At 38.8% G+C, this 21814-nt stretch overlaps 1 protein-coding gene across 8 annotated transcripts in view; it reads left to right on the forward strand.

Moving 5' to 3' along the window:
- The window catches only part of PCMTD1 (protein-L-isoaspartate (D-aspartate) O-methyltransferase domain containing 1), a 417471-nt gene that overhangs the window by 117232 nt on the left and 278425 nt on the right, over positions 1 to 21814 (forward strand). For 7 of the 8 annotated variants that reach the window (XM_049859827.1, XM_049859824.1, XM_049859828.1 and 4 more), the window contains one exon: positions 7 to 4751. The exons of the other annotated variant lie outside the window; for it this stretch is intronic. In XM_049859827.1, coding sequence (XP_049715784.1) covers positions 7 to 374 — 368 coding nt within the window. In that variant the 3' untranslated portion in view covers positions 375 to 4751. Of the gene's footprint in view, positions 1 to 6; positions 4752 to 21814 lie in introns of those variants that run through there. 8 annotated transcript variants of the gene reach the window in all.

The following is a 21814-nucleotide window of genomic DNA, read 5'->3' on the forward strand; positions in this document are numbered from 1 at the left end:
GTTTAGCCCCGTGTGCTGTCAGGAACCTGCAGGACTTGGCTCGCATTTACATCCGCCGCACACTTAGAAATTTCATCAATGACGAGATGCAGGCCAAGGGGCTTCCTCCCAGAGCCCCCCCGAAAAGGAAAAGAAAGAGAGTTAAACAGAGAATTAACACATATGTGTTTGTGGGTAATCAGCTCATTCCACAGCCTCTAGACAGTGAAGAGGATGAAAAAATGGAAGAAGATAACAAGGAAGAGGAGGAGAAAGATAACAGTGAAGCCATGAAGCCAGAAGAGCCTCCTCAAAATCTGCTGAGAGAAAAAATCATGAAGTTGCCCCTCCCTGAATCTTTAAAAGCTTACTTGACATATTTTAGAGAAAAATAATTTAGGCCAAGAAGAATGCCTCCTAGTTCCTCTAGTCTTGAAAATGTAGCATTTGTTAGGAGTTAAAAGAGAGTATTTCTTTCATCAGAGCAAATTATAGTGGAAAAAAAAGTATAACTTGTTTTTGTCTTAGTAACAAAAATGATGTATTTGGTGATTAAGAAGAATCCCTTTTATAAAATCTATTTTTCTTTGAATCTTGGGAAAATACTGTTTTAACTCAGTGATTTCAAAGTAGAATGCAATAGTTAAAACTTTGCGTACTGTAAATCTTTTTCTGATTCCCTACAGATTTATAGCGGTGAGGGTTAAATTTAATTTTATATAAGATTAAATAATCGTTAAGCATATATAATCTGATTTGAATTGTAGTTTGCATTTCCTCTAGCAAGACTTTCTTATAAGGAAATCAAATGCTTTGTAGAACAATTTACCTTAGTTTTGTTGCAATCACTGTTGCTGAGTTGCTATAGATATATTCCGGGCAATATATGAGTGCAATAACAATACAGATATTGAATCATTTAGCTTTAAAAAAAAAAAAAAAAAGGCAAGTTTCATGGAATTCAACAGCCCTGCTACTTTTGCTTTTGAACCTATTGCCAAAAGATATGGGGAAATTAACTGCTTCTCTCATAGAGATTTTAAGAGCACATCAAGTGAATATTAAAGTGAAAAGTACACACTTAATTCCACTCTTAATTTGTATGGACCCTTTGCATTTTCAGTATTTATAAATAATGAAATTATCTTACTCTCTGGAGTTTTAAAAGATGGTCTGTTTAGGATTGTTTTTCTGTAGTCCACTGTGTAAAGTGTTTAGTCAAAGCACCACCGTTCTCTGTTACTCTCCTAACTGGCACAGCCTGGGAGTGGGCAGCTCTGAGTAGCAGGGCCCAGTGCATTTGTTCAGGGGACACACTTTAGCAAACGCAACTTCTATTTCATCTGAATATTTATCTTTGACAAGGTAGGGCTGAGCAGGCCACCATTTGCTTTGAAATTCGTCTTTCTAGTATAAGAAACATTCACAGGAATTGTTTATAGGTGTCTTTTGGTTTGAAATCAGCTGAGAATCATAGTGTAATCTTTGGGTCCTACGTCGTGCTCATTTAACTTCTTCTCGTGGTTTCTTAAGTTTCTTTTGGTAAAGTTATAATGGTTTTCATTTTTTGCTTTATATCATGTACTTAAACTGTCCATCATTTGAATTTTAGTTGTAGCTTTTCAATAACAAAACAGTTGGTAAATGCCATTGTTAGTTTGCTTCTTTTTTTTTTTTCCTAGGTAGGGCTTGAAAGCAGTCATTCCTTGTGAAGGAAGTATATACACTGTAACATATTTACGCCTTAGAGTTACATGGATTATATATGTTTTAAAAGGAAAAATATGAGAATATCACTTAATACCACCAGCATCATTATTATCATAGTTGATAAGTTTTGCTTAAGGAAACCCAATCTATAAAAAAAAAAAAAAAATTTTCTTTTTTTTTTTATTTTCAATCTATAGTGAAAGAATTATTATTTTTCTGCAAAATTCAAATATTGGTTATGCCTAGGTGATTTTAAAGCTCTCAAGTGTAGTAATTCCACACACATAAAAACAAGTATTTGAAGGGTTCTAAGTTTTTTTTTTTTAAGCATTACCCGTTCCAAATAAATGAGAATATTTATATAACGTGAAAAATAATTTCGTGGAAGGTATTTGCTTTGTACCAGTGCTGAGAGGTTGGAGACCTCCACAGGTCTTTTAGATCAGTAACGAGCTGTTCTTGTTAAGAAATGTCCCATTTTGTTTCTATTGAGAAAAGAGAAGAAATTTAGTTTGTTTATTCTAACGGTGGTTATCTGTTTGAAATGTTCGTTTTATTTTAATTTCTAAGTTTGTTTTAGAAGTTTAATCTTGAATTCCTGTTGCCACATGTGTTTATGTAGAAAACTTGAGGACTTAACATCTTAACTGCCCCCCCATCTTTTGTGTTGCAGCTGCTGTCCGGGTATGTAAAGTGCATATTCTTAAATGATGACTTTACTATTTAGGAGAGAGTTTTTGTTAAGGATATTTTGAAGATTGACTTTTTCATATCATCTTTCATTCTGTTGACCTTGGCAAAATGTACAGTAGATATTAATGATCATTGCATATTTTTCATCATTGAAATGTATCTTTTTTGTTTTCAAATGCATTCATTTTACAGTTGTGACTTTAAATAAAGAGGTAGAAATGAAAATTCAGGTGAGAGCCCTTGTATCTATTAGTGGGATACAGTAGAAAAACTTAAAGTATTTTGGGCCTGTGTTTAATTTTGAATGATTCCATGTTTATTTGAGCCTGGGAAATTATGCTTTATAGGTAGAGAAATGGCATATAAAGATGAAGTAAATTAAGTTAAAATTATGGGAAATAAAGTTTTGAGTTTTACAGCCAGGTGAAACAATGGAAATCACCTAATCTAGGCCTTCATCTTGCAGATGAGAAAGCATCTAGAGAGGTAGATGGTTTGCCCAAGCCATGCAGCTGGCTGGAGACAGGGCCGACACAGCATGCAGCAGCAGCTGAGCCCCAGAGATCTGTCATTGACACTGTAACTTCTAAAACGAGAAGGTAATTTCAATTAGTCCTGCTTATCGGTCGAGATTTTTGGTCATGGTGTTAAGAAAAACCACATACATTCAGGTTAAAGTAAAATACAAAAAGTGTAATTGTTGCTTTCTACCGTCTGAACTGATAAAAGTTTAGCAAGGCCTGCTATATCATGGAAAGCCTTGGACTATATTAAATAAACAGTTGCATGTAATTAACCATCATTTTCCAATGGCCTGGCTTTTTCTTTTCTTTTTTTTTTTTTTAATTTAGATAGTCTCAATACACCTATGGCTATATTCTGAATTTGGGTATATAGTCTGTATTTTTAGACATCTCACTTCTTGTTCACTATTCACACCTCTGAACTGTGTAGATTTTGTTTTTTTAATTATTAAATATTGAGTAGATATGAAAGGATGTTTATAAACTATGAAAAGTTCAAAGAATAAGAATGCGGTGCACATGTAGGTACAGGAATGCAGGTACAGCATTACCGCAAACTGGGTGCCTCTTCCCAAACTCACCTGAACCCCTCCCTTCTCAGGATAACCCTTTTGTGTTCATCATTACCTTGCTTTTTGCGGTAGTTTTGCCGCATGTGTTTTTCTCTCTAAGAAATACGTTATTTGGCCTTATACATGTTTAACTTTGTGTAAGTGGCGTCTCACTCTATGCATTCTTCTGTTTTTCATTCCACGTTACCTTTCTGAGACTGAACCACGTTATACATGTCATCTTCACTGAGTGAGTATGTCACACTTTAGTCATTCTGCGGGTGATGGGCATTTGTTGTTCCTTCAAACAGGTCAGTTGTGGACATTCTCCCACCCATCTCATGGATATATGTGGGATCTTCCTAGATCGTATATGTAGTAGTAGAATTACTGGGTCATAAAATAGGTTTATATTTCACTTTACTAGATGGTGCAAAATTGTTTCCCAAAATAGTGTAACAATATATTTTCCTTCCAGCAATGTTTAAATGTTGCTGTTATTCCACATCCACACATACACTTGATGCTAGTGATTTTTGCCAATTTGGGAGTGTGAAATGATATAGGGGCTTTGTTACTTATTAAGCAGGTTTTTCAAATCTTTTTAAGCGTTTATTGGTTTTTGGTTTCCTTTGTGTAAACTTCCCATTCAAGTCTTTTGTAAATTTTTCATTGGGTAGTTTCTTTCTAAAAATTGATTATGTAGTCTAGATTTTAATCCCTTATCAGTTTTGTGTGTTAAAAATATCTTTCCTCAGTTCGTGGTTTCTGTTCTTTTTATGGTGTCTTTAATGTTTTTGTTTTTATTGTGTCCAGTTCATCTTCTTCGCACTCCCTCAATTCCAAGGTCATAAAAATATCAGTCTGTATTTTATTACAAAAGCCCTGTGATTTTTGCTTTTCACATCTAGGTCTGCAGTGCACCTTGAATTGATCTTTGTCGGTGGTGAGAAGTAGTGGGCTAGTTTCTTTCTTTTTTTCCTCCCCTTTGTTGATAATCAGTTGTTCCAGCACCTTTCTCTAAGAAGTTCCCTTTTCTTCCTCTGATCTGTCATAAATTAACTTTTCGTATGTTTGTAGCTGTGTGTCTAGGCTTTCTTTTCTGTTTCATTAGTCAGTGGATGTATTCTTGGTGGTGTAGTGGTTAAGAGCTACGGCTACTAGCCAAAAGGCTGGCAGTTTGAATCCACCAGGCACTCCTTGGAAACCCTGTGGGGCAGTTCTGCTCTGTCCTGTAGGGTTGCTATGAGTCAGAATCGACTCGATGGCAACAGTTTTTTTTTTTTTTTTTTTTGATGCTAACAACACACAGTTTTACTTACTGTACATTTGCAATAATTCTCAACCTTGATCTGGTAAGACAGGTCCCTTCAACTTGTATTTCAGGAGTTTCTTGGCTCTTCTTGGACTTTCAGACTTTCATAGAAATTTTAGAATCAGCTTAATTAGCTTCTCAGCTTATACACAGACACACACACAGACATATACAAACCCTTTTGGGATTTTCTTTGGAATCGCATTGAATTTATAGATCAGTTTGTGGGAGAATTGACATATATTTATTGTAGATATTTTGTTTTTCAGTGCTACTATATTGTTTTTTTGAATTTTTCTTTTTGTTGATTTTTGTACATTGTTTAAATCCAACACTGTCTTTTGATTCTTTCTTTTCGGTTTTCTAAATAATCATATTTTTAAATAAAGACAGTTTTATTTTTTACTTAGGGTTTTATTTTCTTATTTTGTCAGATGTGCTGGTTGAAGCTTCCAAATTAGTGCTAAACAGAAGTAATGAAAGTGGGCAGCCTTTCTTATTTTTTGTTTTATTACTTTTATATGGTCATTTTTTTAAAATGGCCTGGCGTGCTTGAAAAAAATATATGTATTTTGTGGTTGTTCAGTGTAGCATTTTGTAGATGTCAGTTGAATAAAGTTTTAAAAAAAATAGGCTTTATTATTTTTTAAAACAGTTTTGGTTTACAAAAAATTTTACAGAAAATAGAGTTTTTATATGTACCGTCTTCCCCCCTACACACAGTTTCTTCTATTATTAAACATCTTACATTTGTGTGGTACCTTCATTGCAATTGAACCAATATTGACACGTTATTATTAACTCAAGCCCGTAGTTTACATTAGGTTCACTTTTTGTGTGGTACGGTCCTGTGGGTTTTGACAAATTGTGTCCACCATTGTATCATTGTACAGAATAGTTCTACTGCCCGCAAAATGCCCCATTCTCCACCTATTCATCCCTCTCCCATACCCCTCTTGCCTTGGAAACCACTCAGATTTTCTTTTACCACCTTCATGGTTTTGCCTTTTCCAGAATGTCGTATAGTTGGAATCATACAGTATGTAGGCTTTTCCAGACTGCCTTCTTTCACTTAGTGATATGCGTTTAAGGTTCTTCTATGCCTTTTTGTGGCATGATAGCTCATTTCTTTTTAATGATACTCCATTGTTTGGATGTATCACAGTTTATTCATTCACCTATTGCAAGACATCTTGGTTGCTTCCAGTTTTGGGTAGTTATAAATAAAGCTGATGTAAACATTCATGTACAGGTTTTTATGTAGACATGTTTGCAACTGATTTGGATAAGAATTAAGGAGTTTGAGTGCTGGGATCGTATGGTAAATTTGTGTTTAGCTTAGTAAGAAACTGCCAGACTGCTACCTGACCTGCAGATTTTGGGTTTGTCAGCCCCTGCAACCACGTGAATGAAGAGGTACCTTCAGCTTGCCTCCTGACCCATGGATTTGGGACTTGCCAGCCTCCACAATGGTGTGAACCATTTCCTTGAAATAAATCTCTCTATATATTTATGGAGCCTTGGTGGTGCAGCGGTTAAGAGCTCAGCTGCTAACAAAAAGGTCTGCAGTTCAAATTCCCCAGCTGGCTCCCTGGAGTGGCTGTACCATATTGTGTTTCCACCGGTAATGAATGAGAATTTCTGTTACTCCACATCCTGCCTAGCCTTTGGTATTGTCATTGTTTTGGATTTTAGCCATGCTAGGTATATAGGTATATAGTGGTATTTCATAGTTGTTTTGATTCGAAATTCCCTAATGACATAGGATGTTCAGCATTTTTTCATAGGCTTATTTGCCGTCTCTGTGTTGTCTTTGGTGTGCTGCCTGGTTAGATCTTTTGCCCATTGTATAATTGGTTTGTTTTCTTAATGTTGAGCTTTGAGAGTTCTTTGTACATTCTGAATACAAGTCCTTTCTCAGATAGCTGTTTTACAATATTTTCTCCCAGTTGACTATGCTGTGAGGGCCCATTTCTGGGCTCTGTTCTGTACCACTGATCTGTTTGTCTGTTTCTTCACCAGTAGCACACTGTCTCAGTCATTAAGTCTTGAAGTCAGGGAATGTCACTCCTCCAACTTTGTTCTTCAGAACTCTGCTGACTATCTGAATAATCTTTTGACTTTCTGTATAAATTTAGAATTGGGTTGTTGATATCCACAAAATAACTTGCTAGAGTTTTGATTGGGATTGCATTGAATTTATAGGTAAAGTTGGTAAGAGTTAACATATTAATTTATTGAGTCTTCTTATTTATGAACATGGAGTATTTCTTCATTTCCTTAAAGCTTTTTTAATTTCTTTCATCAGAGTTTTGTAGTTTTTCTCCCATACGTCTTGTATATAGTGCGTTATATTTATACCTATTTCTTTTATATGTTGGGACTAGTGTAAATGATGTGTTTTTAATTTCAAATTCCAGTTCACTTCTGGTATATAAGAAAGCAAATGACTTAACCTTGCATGTATCATATAAAAGTCCTGGAGGCGCAGTGTTTAAGCATAAGGCTACTAAACAAAAGGGTGGCAGTTTGTATCCACCCCTGCTCCTTGGAAACCCTATGGGGCAGCTTTGCTCTGTCCTTTAGGGTCGCTATGAGTTGGAATCGACTTGATGGCAATGAGTTCCGTTTTGGTTTTTGTGTATATTGTATATTAACCTGCAACCTGGCTGTAATTGCTCATTAGTTTGTTTTAGGCTAGGCTGGTGGCACAGTGGTTAAGTGCTCGGCTGCTAACTGAAAGATCTGCGGATTGAACCCGCCAGCCTCTCTGCGGAAGATAAAATGTGGCAGTCTGCTTCCATAAAGATTACAACTTTGGAAACCCAATGGTGCAATTCTCCTGTGTCCTGTAGGGTTGCTATGAGTTGGAATCGACTTGATGGCAATGGGTTTCCCTAGAGAAGCAAAACCAGTGAAGTGTGTATATAAATATATTAAAAAAAAATTTTTTTATTTTTAATATAGAAACCAAAAAAAAAAAAAAAAAAAAAAGACCTGTTGCCCTTGAGTCAATTCTGACTCATAGCGACCCTACAGAACTGCCCTATAGGGTTTTCAGGGAGCCAGCTGGGGAATTTGAGCTGTGCAGACCTTTTTGTTAGCAGCTGAGCTCTTAACAGCTGTACCACCAAGGCTCCATAAATATATATAAAAAACCAACCCACATATATAGAGAGATTTATTTCAAGGAAATAGTTCACACCATTGTGGAGGCTGGCAAGTCCCAAATCCATGGGTCAGGAGGCAAGCTGAAGGCACCTCTTCATTCACGTGGTTGCAGGGGCTGACAAACCCAAAATCTGCAGGTCAGACGCAGGCTGTTGGCTCACGGGATTGTGGGAGTTGATGAATCCAAAATCTGCACGTCAGGCAGCAGACTGAAGGCTTCTCACATCCCCAGGGCCAGGGGCAGATGACAAAATGAATACAGAATCAAGAGAAAAAGAGAGAGAGCTACCTTTGACAAAACGTCCATTTATATGTTGGATGCAGGCCACTCCCCCAGGGAAATGCCACTTCCAACTGATTGTTCACGTCAGATCACAAAAAGGGAGATGATTCCATAGAGGCTGTCAGACCACTAAGAATCACAGCCTAGCCAAGTTGACACATAACATTAACCATCACATAGTTCCAGCTGTTTTTTTATGTGGATTTTTTTTGAATTTTTTATAAAGACAATCATATCTATGAACAACCAGTTTTATTTCTTCCTAATCTCATTTTCATTTTCTTGTCTAGTTTCATTAGCAAGGACTTTCAAGTAAGATATTGAATAGGAATGGTGAGAGGAGGCATCTCTGTCTTGTTCGCAGTCTTAGGGAGAAAGTATTTTGTTTCTCACTATTACAATTAAGTATGATGTTAGCTGTATTTCTTTTGTAGCTGCCTTTATTATACTTTTTAATATCAAGTTGAGGAAGTTTCCCCCCATTTTTAGTTTGGTGAGATGGTGAGAGTTTTATCATGAAAAGGTGTTGGATTTTGTCAAATGTTTTTCCGCATCTGTTGATACGATCATATGATTCTTTTTCTCTTCAGCCTACTGTATGATGAATTACATTGATTGGTTTGTGAATGTTGAACCAGCTTTGCATATCTGGGCTAAATGCCCCTTGGTTGTGGTATATGTATTATATACCTACACGTTGTTGGATTCAGCTTGCTAACGTTTGTTAAGGATTTTTACACCTATGTTCATGAGATGTATTGGTCTGTCATTTTCCTTCCTGTTAGTGCCTTTCCCTGTTTCAGTATTAGGGTAATGCTGACCTCATAAATGAGCTGGGAAATACTTCCTCCTCTTCTGTTTTTTGGAAGAATTTTAGAAGGATAGATGTTAATTTTTCTTTGAATGTTCGGTAAAATTTATTAGTGAAACCATCCGGACCTGGTGCTTTCTGTTATTAATTGCTGAGCTGATTCAAATCAAGTTTTCTAACTGTGTTATTCAAAGTCAGTATAGCCTAAAAAACCAAAACCAAACCGTTGCTGTTGAGTTGATTCTGATTCATAGCAACCCTACAGGACAGAGTAGAACTGCCCCATAGGGTTTCCAAGGAGCAGCTGGTGGATTCGAACTGCTGACCTCTGGTTAGTAGCCATAGCTCTTAACCACTATGCCACCATTATGCCACAGATATCCATGTAGCCTGAGGGGCAGGCGGGGAGGGGGATTGCCTGCATTATGTATCAGTTGCTCAGAGATATTTGGCAACCTTTCTTACTTCGATGATGGAATGTCAGTTTCTTGTAGTTGTCCAGTTTTTGCTCTATATATTTTGATACTATAATACTATATGTTTAAGTTTCTATGATTGCTATGTCTAAACCTCTAACATTATGTAGGCACCTTCTTTATCTTTAGTAATATTCTTTGCTTCAAAGTATATTTTGTCTGATATTCACACAGTAGTTTTCTTTTGGTTAGTACTAACCTAGTGTATCTTTTTCTGTTTTTATTTTCAACCTTTTTTTGTATCTTTATGGTTTAAGTTTGTTACTTAAAACAGCATATAGCTGAGTTTCTTAAAAATTAATTCTGACAGTCTTTGATTTTTACTTGAAGCATTCCATCCATTTATATTATATATATAATCCAATTATATTAATAAATAAAATATATATTATTTATATTAATTTTGGTGGTGCAATGGTTAAGCACTTGGCTATTAACAGAAAGGTCAGAGTTTTGAACCCATCAGCACTTCATGGTAGAAAAGACCTGATGATCTATATGCTCCCTTAAATATTTCACCCTAGGAAACACTGTGGAGCTGTGATGGTTGATATTACGTGTGTCCACTTGGCTAGCCCAGGATTCTCAGTGGTTTGGCAGATATTATGTAATCATCCTCTGTTTTGTGATCTGATGTGAGCAGCCAGTCAGTTGGAGGGGGAGTTTCCTTGGGGGTGTGACCTACGTCCAGTATATACGGAAGTTCTGTGAAAGCTCGCTCTCTATCTCGATCCTGCATCCATCTCATCATCCTGACCTCAGGTTCTTGGAATGTGAACCAGCAGCCTCCTGCCTGACTTGCATAATTTGGATTCTCCAGTTTCCACAACCCTGTTAGCCAACAGCCTGTTGCCTGATCTGAAGATTTTGGATTCATCAGCCCCTGCAACCAACCACATGAGTCAGGAAAAGCCCCCAGTCTGCTGCCTGACCCACGGACTTGGGACTTGCCAGCCTCCACAACTGCAAGTCATTTCCTTAAGTAAATTCCTTCTCTATGATCTTATGTATATGCTTCACTGGTTTTGCTCCTCTAGAACCCAGCCCTAAGACATTTGGTACTGAGGGTGGTTTTAGAGGAACAAAATCTTAAGGATGAGTTTTCTGAAAGGCACTGATGAATCTATCTCCGGTTGTAAAGAGGGTACTGCTAATCCGTGGTGTAGGGTGGAATAGAAACACACAAAATATCACCACTGTTTCATCAAATATTTATGAGAGACAAGGCTCTGGATGATTGCATACTTTTCTACAATTTTTTCATATTGAGAAGTATAAGGAAGCTGGTTGGTTGTCCTTTTGCTAGACAAAGTGGTGAAAGAGATGAGCTAAAAGCTTCAAAGTCACAGCTCAAGCTCCACTACATAGAAGACCTGAAAGTTGCCACTTTTCTCCTGAAACAAAGCTTTATTTCTAGTAGTAACAGAGCTGATACTTCCAAAAACCAAACCCAGAGTCTTATCCTAAGAGTGGCTGAATTACAATGCCAGTTGAATTTCCAACCCCGAGTGGTATCTGAAGTTAAAGTGAGGACATCGATTGGGAAGAAATAGAATCCTGAATGTTCGGATGCATACATATGGGCAAATATCAGGAAGCTGGGGACATTGAGCCCCTAAATCCCATTGAATCACTCCCATCTGGAGAGGTTACTCCAGCTTTGTCTGCTAAACCACCCTCCCCAGTAAAACCATTATCCCTTCCACCCCATCTGATGAGATTAACCCAGCTGTGTATGAAGAGTCTTTGTCTGAGATATTGCCTGGGGTGGCACCTAGGGCATTGCTTGGGGCATCGCCTGAGGCAGATGCCTTAAAAGACATTGCTGAATATCCCCAGGACCCACCCTCACCACCCATTTTTGCTTCTAGACCTATAACTAGACTAGAGGCTCAATGAGCCCCCAAAAGTGTGAACTACAAAGTATGACCCAGGAAGAAGTACGCTACACTCAAAAAGATCTGTTTCATTTTTCTAATGTATACAAACAGAAGCCTGGGAAATATGTGTGGGAATGACTAGTAAGGATGTGGGATAATGGCACAAGGAACAAATTTGGATCAGCCTGAGTTTATTGGTATGGGACCATTAAACACATATTCTTCAATCAGTGTTTCAGCTTGAAAGGTTATAAAAGTATCTAGTATTTTACAGGTAGTCTCCCACTTATGATGGATTTCCGTTCTGACAACTCTGTCATATGTTCTGACATAAGTCAAATACCCTTTTTTAATTATTATTGCTTTTTATTATCAATATTTTTAAAATCCAGTCTTTGAGATTGTAAACATTACATATAAACTTACAGATTTTAATACATACATACATAAAAAATACATAAATCATAAAAATTTACTCCGACAGTAATGAAGAGTTGAATGACATTGGTATTTTGTCAGTTGCAGGCGCAACTCTGCTTGTAGAAAGTTATGGACCATCTGGATTATCCCTGGGGATAGGGATAGTTTTTCAAGTTAGAAAATTGGTGTGAGTTATCTGTTTGGTCCTTTTCTTATTTTCTTCATAAATTTCACAGTAACATCTCACTGCTTACTGAATCTGCCCGTTGATTTTAGCAAAGCAATCAGCTTTAGAGTACTTGTTTTCAAGCAACTGAAGCCCCAGATTTAGTTTAGAAAAAACTTCAGCTAATCTTTTCACTATAAAATTTTTTGACAACTTCTCTTCTTCCTTTTCCTCATTATTTTTTTCTTCTTCAGCTTTTCTTTCCTCTTCAAAACCCATTAAGCTCTGATACATCAGTTCCCCTTCTTTGTTATCTATGAGCTGTTCCACATTGGTGATACCAGATTCTAAATTCAGCATTTTTGCCACATGGGTTTTTCCACCGATCTTGTGCATCATAATTATCCTGATCAATCATGCTTGGAGCATGTTCACATAACAAAGCAAATATTTTCCATATCCCCTGCATGCATTTTCCCATAACTTCCTCCCAAGAAAATGCTCTAGATACATTGAAGAATATTATAATTCTTCTAGAGATCACAAACAGAAATTTGAACAATATGGCTTCAAATTAACAACCAATGCTTCTTATAGTATGGAATGCTGAATAAGATCATGCTTTTTTTTTAATAAGATCATGACCTATTAAAAAAAAAATTTTTTTTTTTTTATAGGTCATGATCTTATTAAAAAAAATTTTTTTTTTTTTATGGGTCTGGTCTACAATGAAGTTGAAGTCATAACAGCTGTGGGGTACATGTGCAGTTCAATTGTCATATGTTAGAGTTGTACATTGCCCCACTTTCTATCTGTTACAACTCCCAACACCAAACTGACTTCACTGTAGACCGGGACATCGCCTGCTATGGCAGTGTTTTGAACAGTAAATCATAACATTGAACATCTGCGAGTGAGCATCTGAAAATGGTAACATCCACAAATTATGTGCTGCAACATTGTATGTAGTATATATTACTAATGGTAAGATGTACCCTCCCCCAAAAAAAGGGTGGCCATAAGAGCAGTTTGTCATAACTCAAACACATCATAAGTCAAAGACTACTTGTGTTTGGTTGGTTCACTGAAGAATGGATTAAGCAGTGGCCTACACTACCTCAAGTTGAAATGCCAGACCTGCCTTGGTACACTGTAGAGGAGATATCCAATGGCTTAGGGAAATTGGCATGCTAGAGTGGGTTTATCAGGTTGGACCCACAGACCCACCCATGGAGTACCTAGAGGACACACCTCTTACTAAAATGGTGAGGAAAAATTTGTGAAGGGAGTCCCAGCATCCTTGAAGACTGCTGTGATTGCTATTTTATGTAAGCCAGATTTGATACTGGGAAATTCCCTAACTGAATTAAGACACTTAACTACAATGGGGCTGATTGGATCCTGGGAGTAAGGCTGGGGTTAGGGCCAAGTGGTGGCTCTAAATCACCAAAGAGGACGTGGGCATAGTTACTATAATGGACACCAGAGTCAAAGCAGCAGTCAGAGTAGTCTGACTCATATGAACTTACGGCATTGGTTACTTAAGTAGCCATGGTGTTACTAGGAGTGAAATAAATGGGAAATCTACTAAATATTTACTTGATCTGTACAAGTGTAAGAATTCTAGATCAAGTGAATAGCAGTCTAACTGGAATCACCAGAGTAGAGAGTCACAGCCCCTCAATCAATTCCCAAACTTGAGTTAGTTTACAGAACCACAACCCCTTGAATGAAGGTGAGGCCACATCCCCTTAAGCAAGGACCCCACAACACTGCCAAAAATTTATAGTGTTGATCTTTGTCCCAGCCTTCCCCAAAGGACTTGATGGCCTTTTACAAGAGTGACAGTTCACTGGGGAAAAGGAAATATCAGACTTTTTGAGGATCATTGGACACTGGCTCTGAGCTGGCAGTAATTCCAAGAAACCGAAAATGTCACTGTGGCCCACTAGTCAGAGTAGAGGTGTATGGCGGTCAGGTTATAAATGGAGTCTCAGATCTGTCCCACAGTGGGTCCCCAGTCCCATGGTAGTGATTTCCCCAGTTCCAGAATGCAAAATAGGAATAGATATACTCAGCAACTGGCAGGATGCTCGCATTGGATTAATGCTCGCAATGTGGAGTAAGGGCTATTATGGTAGGAAAACCAAGCGAAAGCCCTCAGAACTGCCCTTACCTAGGAAAATAGTAAGCTAAAAGCAGTACCGCATTCCTGGAGGGATTGCAGAGATTAGTGGCACCATCAAGGACTTGAAGGATGCAGGGGGTGGTGATTCTTACCACATCCCCATTCAACTTGCCTATTTGGACTGTGCAAAAAAACAGATCTTGGAGAATGGTAGAGGATTATCATAAACTTAACCAAGAGGTTACTGCAATTGCAGCTGCTGTTCTAGATGTGGTTTCATTGCATGACCCAATTAATACATCTCTTGGTTCCTGGTATGCAGTTATTGATCTGGCCAATGGCTTGTTCTTGATTCTGGTTTTGAAGGATCACGAGAAGCAGTTTTCCTTAAGTTGGCAAGGCCAGCAGTACACTTTTCACTCATCTGAACCTTAGGGATATATCAACTGTTCAGCCGTATCTCATAATTTAATCTTCAGGGACCTTGATCACCTTTCCCTTCCACAAGATATCACACTGTCCATTACATTGATCACATTATGCTGATTGGATCTAGTAAGGAAGAAGTATCCATGATTTTAGACTTATTGGTAAGACATTTGCATGCTAGAGGGTGGGAAATTAATCTGACACAACTTCAGGTGCCTTCCACCTCAGTGAGATTTCTAGGGATCCAGTGGTGTGGGGAATACTGAGATTTTCCTTCTAAAGTGACGAATAAGTTGTTACGTCTGGCCCCTCGTACAACTAAAAAGGAGCCACGACACCTTTGAATTTTGCAGGCAACATATCCGTCACTTGGGTGTGCTACTCTGGCCTATTTATCAGGTGCCTTGAAAAGCTGCTAGTTTTGAGTGGGGCCCAGAACAAAAAAAGGCTCTATAACAGGTTCAGGCTGCTATGCAAGCCACTCTACCACTTAGGCTATATGATCAGGCTGACCCAATGGTACTTGAAGTATCAGTGGTAGATAGAGATATTGCTGGAGTCTTTGACAGACCCCTATTGGTGAATCTCAGCACAGACGCTTAGGATTTTGAAGCAAAGATCTGCCATCCTCTGTAGATAATAACTGCTCTCCTTTTGAGAAAGAGCTTTTGGTTTGTTACTTGGCCACAGTACAAACGGAGTGCTTAACCATGGGCTACCAAATCACCATGTGGCCTGAGCTGCCCATCGTGAACTGGGTATAGTCTGACCCACAGAGTCATAAAGTTGAATGTGCACAGCAGCAGCCCATCATTAAACGGAAGTGATATATATGAGATCGGGCTCAAGCAGAACCTGAAGCCACAAGTAAGTTGCATGAGGAAGTGGTCCAATGCCCATGGTCCCCACTCCTGTCATACTACCTTACCTCCCCCATTCTGCACCTGTGGCCTCATGGAGAGTTCCTTATGATCAGTTGACTGAGGACAAGAAAACTTGTGCCTGGTTTACAGATAGTTCTCTGTGATATGCAGGCACCACTCAAAAGTGGACAGTGACAGCACTTCTGCCCTTTTCTGGCACTTCCTGAAGTACAGTCATGAAGGGAAATCCTCACAGTGGGAAGAACTTTGAGCAGTGCCCCTGGTTGCTTTTTTTGCTTGGAAGGAGAAATGGCCAGATGTATGATTGCATTTTGATTCAAGGGCTGTGGCCAGTAATTTGGCAGGATGGTCAGGGATTTGGAAGGATCATGATTAAAAAATTGGTGACAGGGAAGTCTGGGGATGAGCCATGTGGATAGACCTCTCTGAATGTGCCAAAGAAGTGAAGATATTTATGTCTCATGTGAATGCTCACCAAAGGGTGACTTTAGCCTAGGAGGATTTTAACAATCATGTGAATAGGATCATGCATTCTATGGGTATCAGTCAGCCTCTCCCCAGCCACTCCTGCCATTGCCGAATGGGCTTATTAACAAAGTGGCCATGGTGGCAGGGATGGAGGTTATGCTTGGGCTCAGAAACACGAACTTCCACTCACCAAGACAGACTTGGTTACAGCCACTGCTGAGCGCCCAATCTGCCAGCAGCAGAGGGGCAATCAGCCAGCAACTTGGTGGCAGGTTGATTACATTGGACCACTTCCATCATGGAAAGGGCAGCATTTTATTCTTAATGGAATAAACACTTTCCCTGGATATGGATTTGCCTTCCCTGCATGCAATGCTTCTGCCAAAACTACCATCCATGGACTTACAGAATGCCTTATCTACCATGGTGGTATCCCACACGGCATTGCCTTGGATCAAGGAACTCACTTCACAACAAATGAAATGTGGCAGTGTCCCCATTTTCTTAGAATTCACTGGTCTTACTTCCCATTATCCTGAAGAAGCTGGCTTGATAGAATGTTTGAATGGTCTTCTAAAGTCACAATTATGGTGCCAGCACCTTACAGAGTTGGGACAGTGTTCTCCAGGAGGTTGTATATGCTCTAAACCAGCATCCAGTATACGGTGCTGTCTCTCCTACAGCCAGAATTCACAGGACCAAGAATCAAGGGTGGAAATGGGAGTGGCACCACTCACTATGACTCCTAGTAACCCACTCACAAAACTTTTGCTTCCTGTCCCCATGACTCTATGCTCAGCAGGTCTAGAGGTCTTAGTTCAAAAGGTAGGAATGCTCCTCCCAGGAGACACAACACAGATTCCTTTGAACTGGAAGTTAAGAATGCAGTTTTAGGCGGGGTTTGCTAGAGAAGCAAAACCAATAAAACATATAAATCTATACAAAGAGATTTATATCAAGGAAATTGTTCATGCAGTTGTGGAGGCTGGAATGTCCCAAGTTTGTGGATTAGGATAGAAACTTGTTCTGATTCACGTAGCTGCAGGGGCTGGTGAACCCAAGATCAGCAGGTCGAAGAGCAGGGCTGTTGCTCACAGGCTGTGAAGATCAGTGAATCCCAAGTTTGGCAGGAAAGCCACTAGCTCAAGTCCCATGAACCGAACAGGAGCCAGCTGCAGGAACCAGAGATCCAGGATCCAAAAAGCCAGAAAGTCTACCTATATTCAGATAGGCCACACCTCCAAGGAAACTCCCTTTCAACTGATTTTGCTACTATAGAAGATCCCATCATGGGAGTAATCACATATAAACACTGAGAATCACAGCCCAGCGAAGTTGACACACAATCTTAACCATCACAAACACCAATCGCCAATTTGGGCTTCTCACACCTCTGGATCAACATGTAGGTAAGGGACTAACTGCATTGGCTGTTGTGATTGATCCTGATTACCAAGGGGAAATTGGATTTATATTACATAACGGACATGAAGAAGAGTGTGTCTGGAATACAAGAGATCCCTTATGATGACTTTTAGTACTATCATGCCCTGTGATTAAAGGCAAGGAGAAATACAACTACTCAATTCCAACATGACTGCTAATGGCCCAGACCCTTCAGGAGTAAAGGTTTTGGTCAACCCACGAGGCAAAAAACCACCACCAGCTGAGGAGCTTGCTAGGGGAAAAGGAAAACAGAATGGGTAGTGGAAGGCCACGTGACCAGTTACAGCAAAGAGGACTGTAATTTTTATGAGTATTTCTTTCTTGTTATATGTGTTTGTTGTTGATAGGTGCCGTTGAGTCAGCTCCAACTCATAGCAGCCCTGTGTACAACAGAAAGAAACCCTGCCCGATCCTGCATCACAGTCGTTGTTATGCTTGAGCCCATTGTTGCACTCACTGTGTCAGTTCACCTCATTGAGGGTCCTCCTCTTTTTCGTTGGCCCTGTACTTTATCAAGCATGATGTCCTTCCCCAGGGATTGATTTCTCCTGACAACATGTCCAAAGTATGTAAGACATAGTCTCACCACCCTTGCTTCTAGGGAGCATTCTGGTTGTACTTCTTCCAGGATAGATTTGTTCATTCTTTTGGTGGTCCATGGTATATTCAATATTCTTCACCAATACCACAATTCAAAGGTGTCAACTCTTCTTCTGTCTTCCTTATTCATTGTCCAGCTTTCCCATGCATATGATGTGATTGAAAATACCATGGCTTGGATCAGGTGCACCTTAGCCTTCAAGGTGACATCTTTGCTTTTCAAACTTTAAAGATGTCGTTTGCAGCAGATTTGCCCAATGCAATGTGTCTTTTGATTTCTTGACTGCTGCTTCCATGGCTGTTGATTGTGGATCCAAGTAAAATGAAATCCTTGACAACTTCAATCATTTCTTCATTTATCATAATGTTACTTATTGGTTCAGTTGTGAGGATTTTAGTTTTCTTTATGTTGAGGTGCAATCCATACTGAAGGCTGTGGTCTTTGATCTTCATCAGCAAGTGGTTCGAGTCCTCTTCACTCTCAGCAAGCAAAGGTTGTGTCATCTGCATAATGCAGGTTGTTAATGAGTTTTCCTCCAATCCTGATGTCCCTTTCTTCTATAGCCCAGCTTCTCAAATTATTTGTTCAGTATACAGATTGAATTAAAAAAAAAAAAAAAATTTTTTTTTTTTTTTTTTTGTTAGATATGGTGAAAGGATACAACCCTGACGTACACCTCTCCTGACTTTAGACCACGCAGTATCCCCTTGTTCTGTCCAAACCATTGCCTCTTGATCTCTGTACAGGTTCCTTATGAGCACAATTAAGTGTTCTGGAATTCCCATTCTTGGCAATGTTATCCATAATTTGTTATGATCCACACTGTCGAATGCTTTTGCGTAGTCAGTAAAACACAGGTAGACATCCATCTGACATCAGCAATGATATCCCTGCTTCCATGTCCTCTTGTGCATCTGGCCTGAATTTCTGGCAGTTCCCTGTTGGTATACTGCTGCAGCCACTTCTGAATGATCTTCAGGAAAATTTTACTTGTATGTGATATTAGTGATACTGTTCATTAATTTCTGCATTCTGTTGGTCACCTTTCTTGGGAATAGTTATAAATATGGACCTCTTCTAGTTGGTTGGCCAGGTAGCTGTCCTCCAAATTTCTTGGTATAGATGAGTGAGTACTTCCAGCGATGCATCCCTTTTTTGAAACTTCTCAATTACTGTTCTGTCAATTCCTGGAGCCTTGTTTTTTGCCAATACTTTCAGTGCAGCCTGGACTTCTTCCTTCAGTACCATTGGTTCCTGATCATATGTTACCTCATGAAATGGTTGAAAGTGGATCATTTCTTTTTGGTATAATGACTCTGTGTATTCCTTCCATCTTCTTCTGATGCTTTCTGTGTCGTTTAATATTTTCTCCATAGAATCCTTCAATATTGCAACGGGAGGCTTGAATTTTTTCTGCAATTTTTTCAGCTTGAGAAATGCCAAGCATGTTCTTCCCTTTTGATTTTCTCTCTCCAGCTCCCTGCACATCATTATAATACTTTACTTTGTCTTCTCCAGCTGCCCTTTGAAACCTCTGTTCAGTCCTTTTACTTCATTATTTCTTCCTTTTGCTTTAGCTACATGACATTCAAGAGTAAGTTTCAGAGTGTCTTCTTACAGCCATTTTGGTCTTTCTGTTCTTTGCTGTCTTTTCAATGACCTCTTGCTTTCTTCGTATATGATGTCCTTGATGCCATTTCACAACTCGTCTGGTCTTCTGTCATTCGTGTTCAAAGCTTCAAAACTATTCTTGAGATGGTCTCTAAAATGAGGTGGGATACACTCAAGGTCATACTTTGGCTCTTGTGGACATGTTCTAATTTTCTTCAGTTTCATCTTGAACTTGCATATGAGCAATTGATGATCTGTTCTGCAGTTGGCCCCTAGCCTTGTTCTGACAGATGACACGGAGCTTTTCCATCATCTCTTTCCACAGATGTAGTCGATTTGATTCCTGTGTATTCCATCTGGCGAGGTCCGTGTGTATAGTCACTGTTTATGTTGGTGAAAAAATATATTTGCAATGAAGAAGTCATTGGTCTTGCAAAATTCTATCATGTAATCTCCAGCATCGTTTCTATCATCAAGGCCTTATTTTCCAACTATTGATCCTTCTTTGTTTCCATTTTCCATATTCCAATCTCTAGTAATTACCAATGCATCCTGATTGCATGTTCATTCAGTTTCAGACTGCAGAAGTTGGTGAAAACCTTCAGTTTCTTCATCTTTGACCTCAGTGGTTGGTGCGTAAATTTGAATAATAGTCATATTAACTGATCTTCCTTGGAGGCATATGGATATTATCCTATCACTTACAGCATTGTAGTTCAGGATAGATCTTGAAATGTTCTTTTTGACAATGAATGCAACGCCATTCCTCTTCAAGTTTTCATTCTCGGCATAGTAGACCATATGACTGTCCAAATCAAAATGGCCAATACCAGTCCATTTCAGCTCACTGATGCTTAGGATAGCAATGTTTATGCATTCCATTTCATTTTTGTTGATTTCATATTTTCCTAGATTCATACTTCGTACATTCCAGGTCCTGATTATTAATGGATGTTTGCACCTGGTTCTTCTCATTTTGAGTCCTGCCACATCAGCAAATGAAGGTTCCAAAGGCTTGACTCCAACCACGTCATTAAGGGCAACTCTACTTTGAGGAGGCAACTCTTTCCCAATCATTTTTTGAGTGCCTTTCAACCTGGGGGGCTCATTTTCTGGCACTATAGGACACAATATTCTGCTATTATTCATAAGGTTTTCACTGGCTAATTCTTTCAGAAGTAGACTGCTGGGTCCTTCTTCCTAGTCTGTCTTAGTCTGGAAGCTCAGCTGAAACCTGTCTGCCATGGGTGATCTGCTGGTATTTGAATAAAGGTGGCATAGCTTCCAGCATCACAGCAGCACCCAAGCCCCCACAGTAAGGCATACTGACAGACACGTGGGGGATATAAGTGTATATGTGTTGTATATATTTTTTCCTATGATCTTTATAATTTTTGGTTTTGTATTTAGGTCTTTGATGCATTTTGAATTAGTTTTTGTGTGTGATGTGAGGTATGGTTCCTGTTTTTTTTTTTTTTTTTTTCTTTTAGCAGATGGACATCCAGTTTTGCCAGCATCATTTGTTAAGAAGACTGTCTTTTCCCCATTTAATGGACTTTGGCCCTTTGTCAAATTTCAGGTGACTGTAGGTGGATTTACATCTGAGTTCTCTATTCTGTTCTACTGGTCAGTGTTTTGTCATTGTACCAGTACCAGGCTGTTTTGAGTACCGTAGCTATACAGGAACTTCTGAGATCAGGTAGTTCAAGTCCTTCTACTTTATTCTTCTTCTTCAATAGTGTTTTAATTATCTGGGGCCTCTTTCCTTTCCATATAAAGTTAGTTATTAGTTATTCCATCTCCTGTTGGTATTTGGATCAGGATTGCATTGTTTTTGTAGATTGTTTTGGGTAGAACTGAAACAATGTTGAGTCTACCTATTCATGGACAAGGTATGTTTTTCCATTTATGTATGTCTTGTTTGGTTTCTGGCAGTAATGTTTGTATAGGCTTTTTATGTCTCTGGTTACATTTATCCCTAAGAATTTTTTTTTTTTAGGGGCCATTATAAATGATATTGCTTTCCTGATTTCTTTTTTATAGCTCTCTTTATTGGTGTTTAGGAATCTAACTGATTTTTGTATATTGATCTTGTATCCTGCTACTCTGCTGAATCTTTCTATTAGTTCCAGTAGTTTTGTTGTGGTGTCCTTTTGGTTCTCTACGTGTAGTATCATATCATTCACAAATAGGTATTTTTTACTTCTTCCTTATTTATTTGGATGCTGTTTATTTCTTTTTCTTGCCTTATTGCTCTAGCTAAGACTT

Source organism: Elephas maximus, chromosome 19 (genome assembly GCF_024166365.1).
Source record: "Elephas maximus indicus isolate mEleMax1 chromosome 19, mEleMax1 primary haplotype, whole genome shotgun sequence".
In the NCBI taxonomy this organism is placed as follows: Eukaryota; Metazoa; Chordata; class Mammalia; order Proboscidea; family Elephantidae; genus Elephas; species Elephas maximus.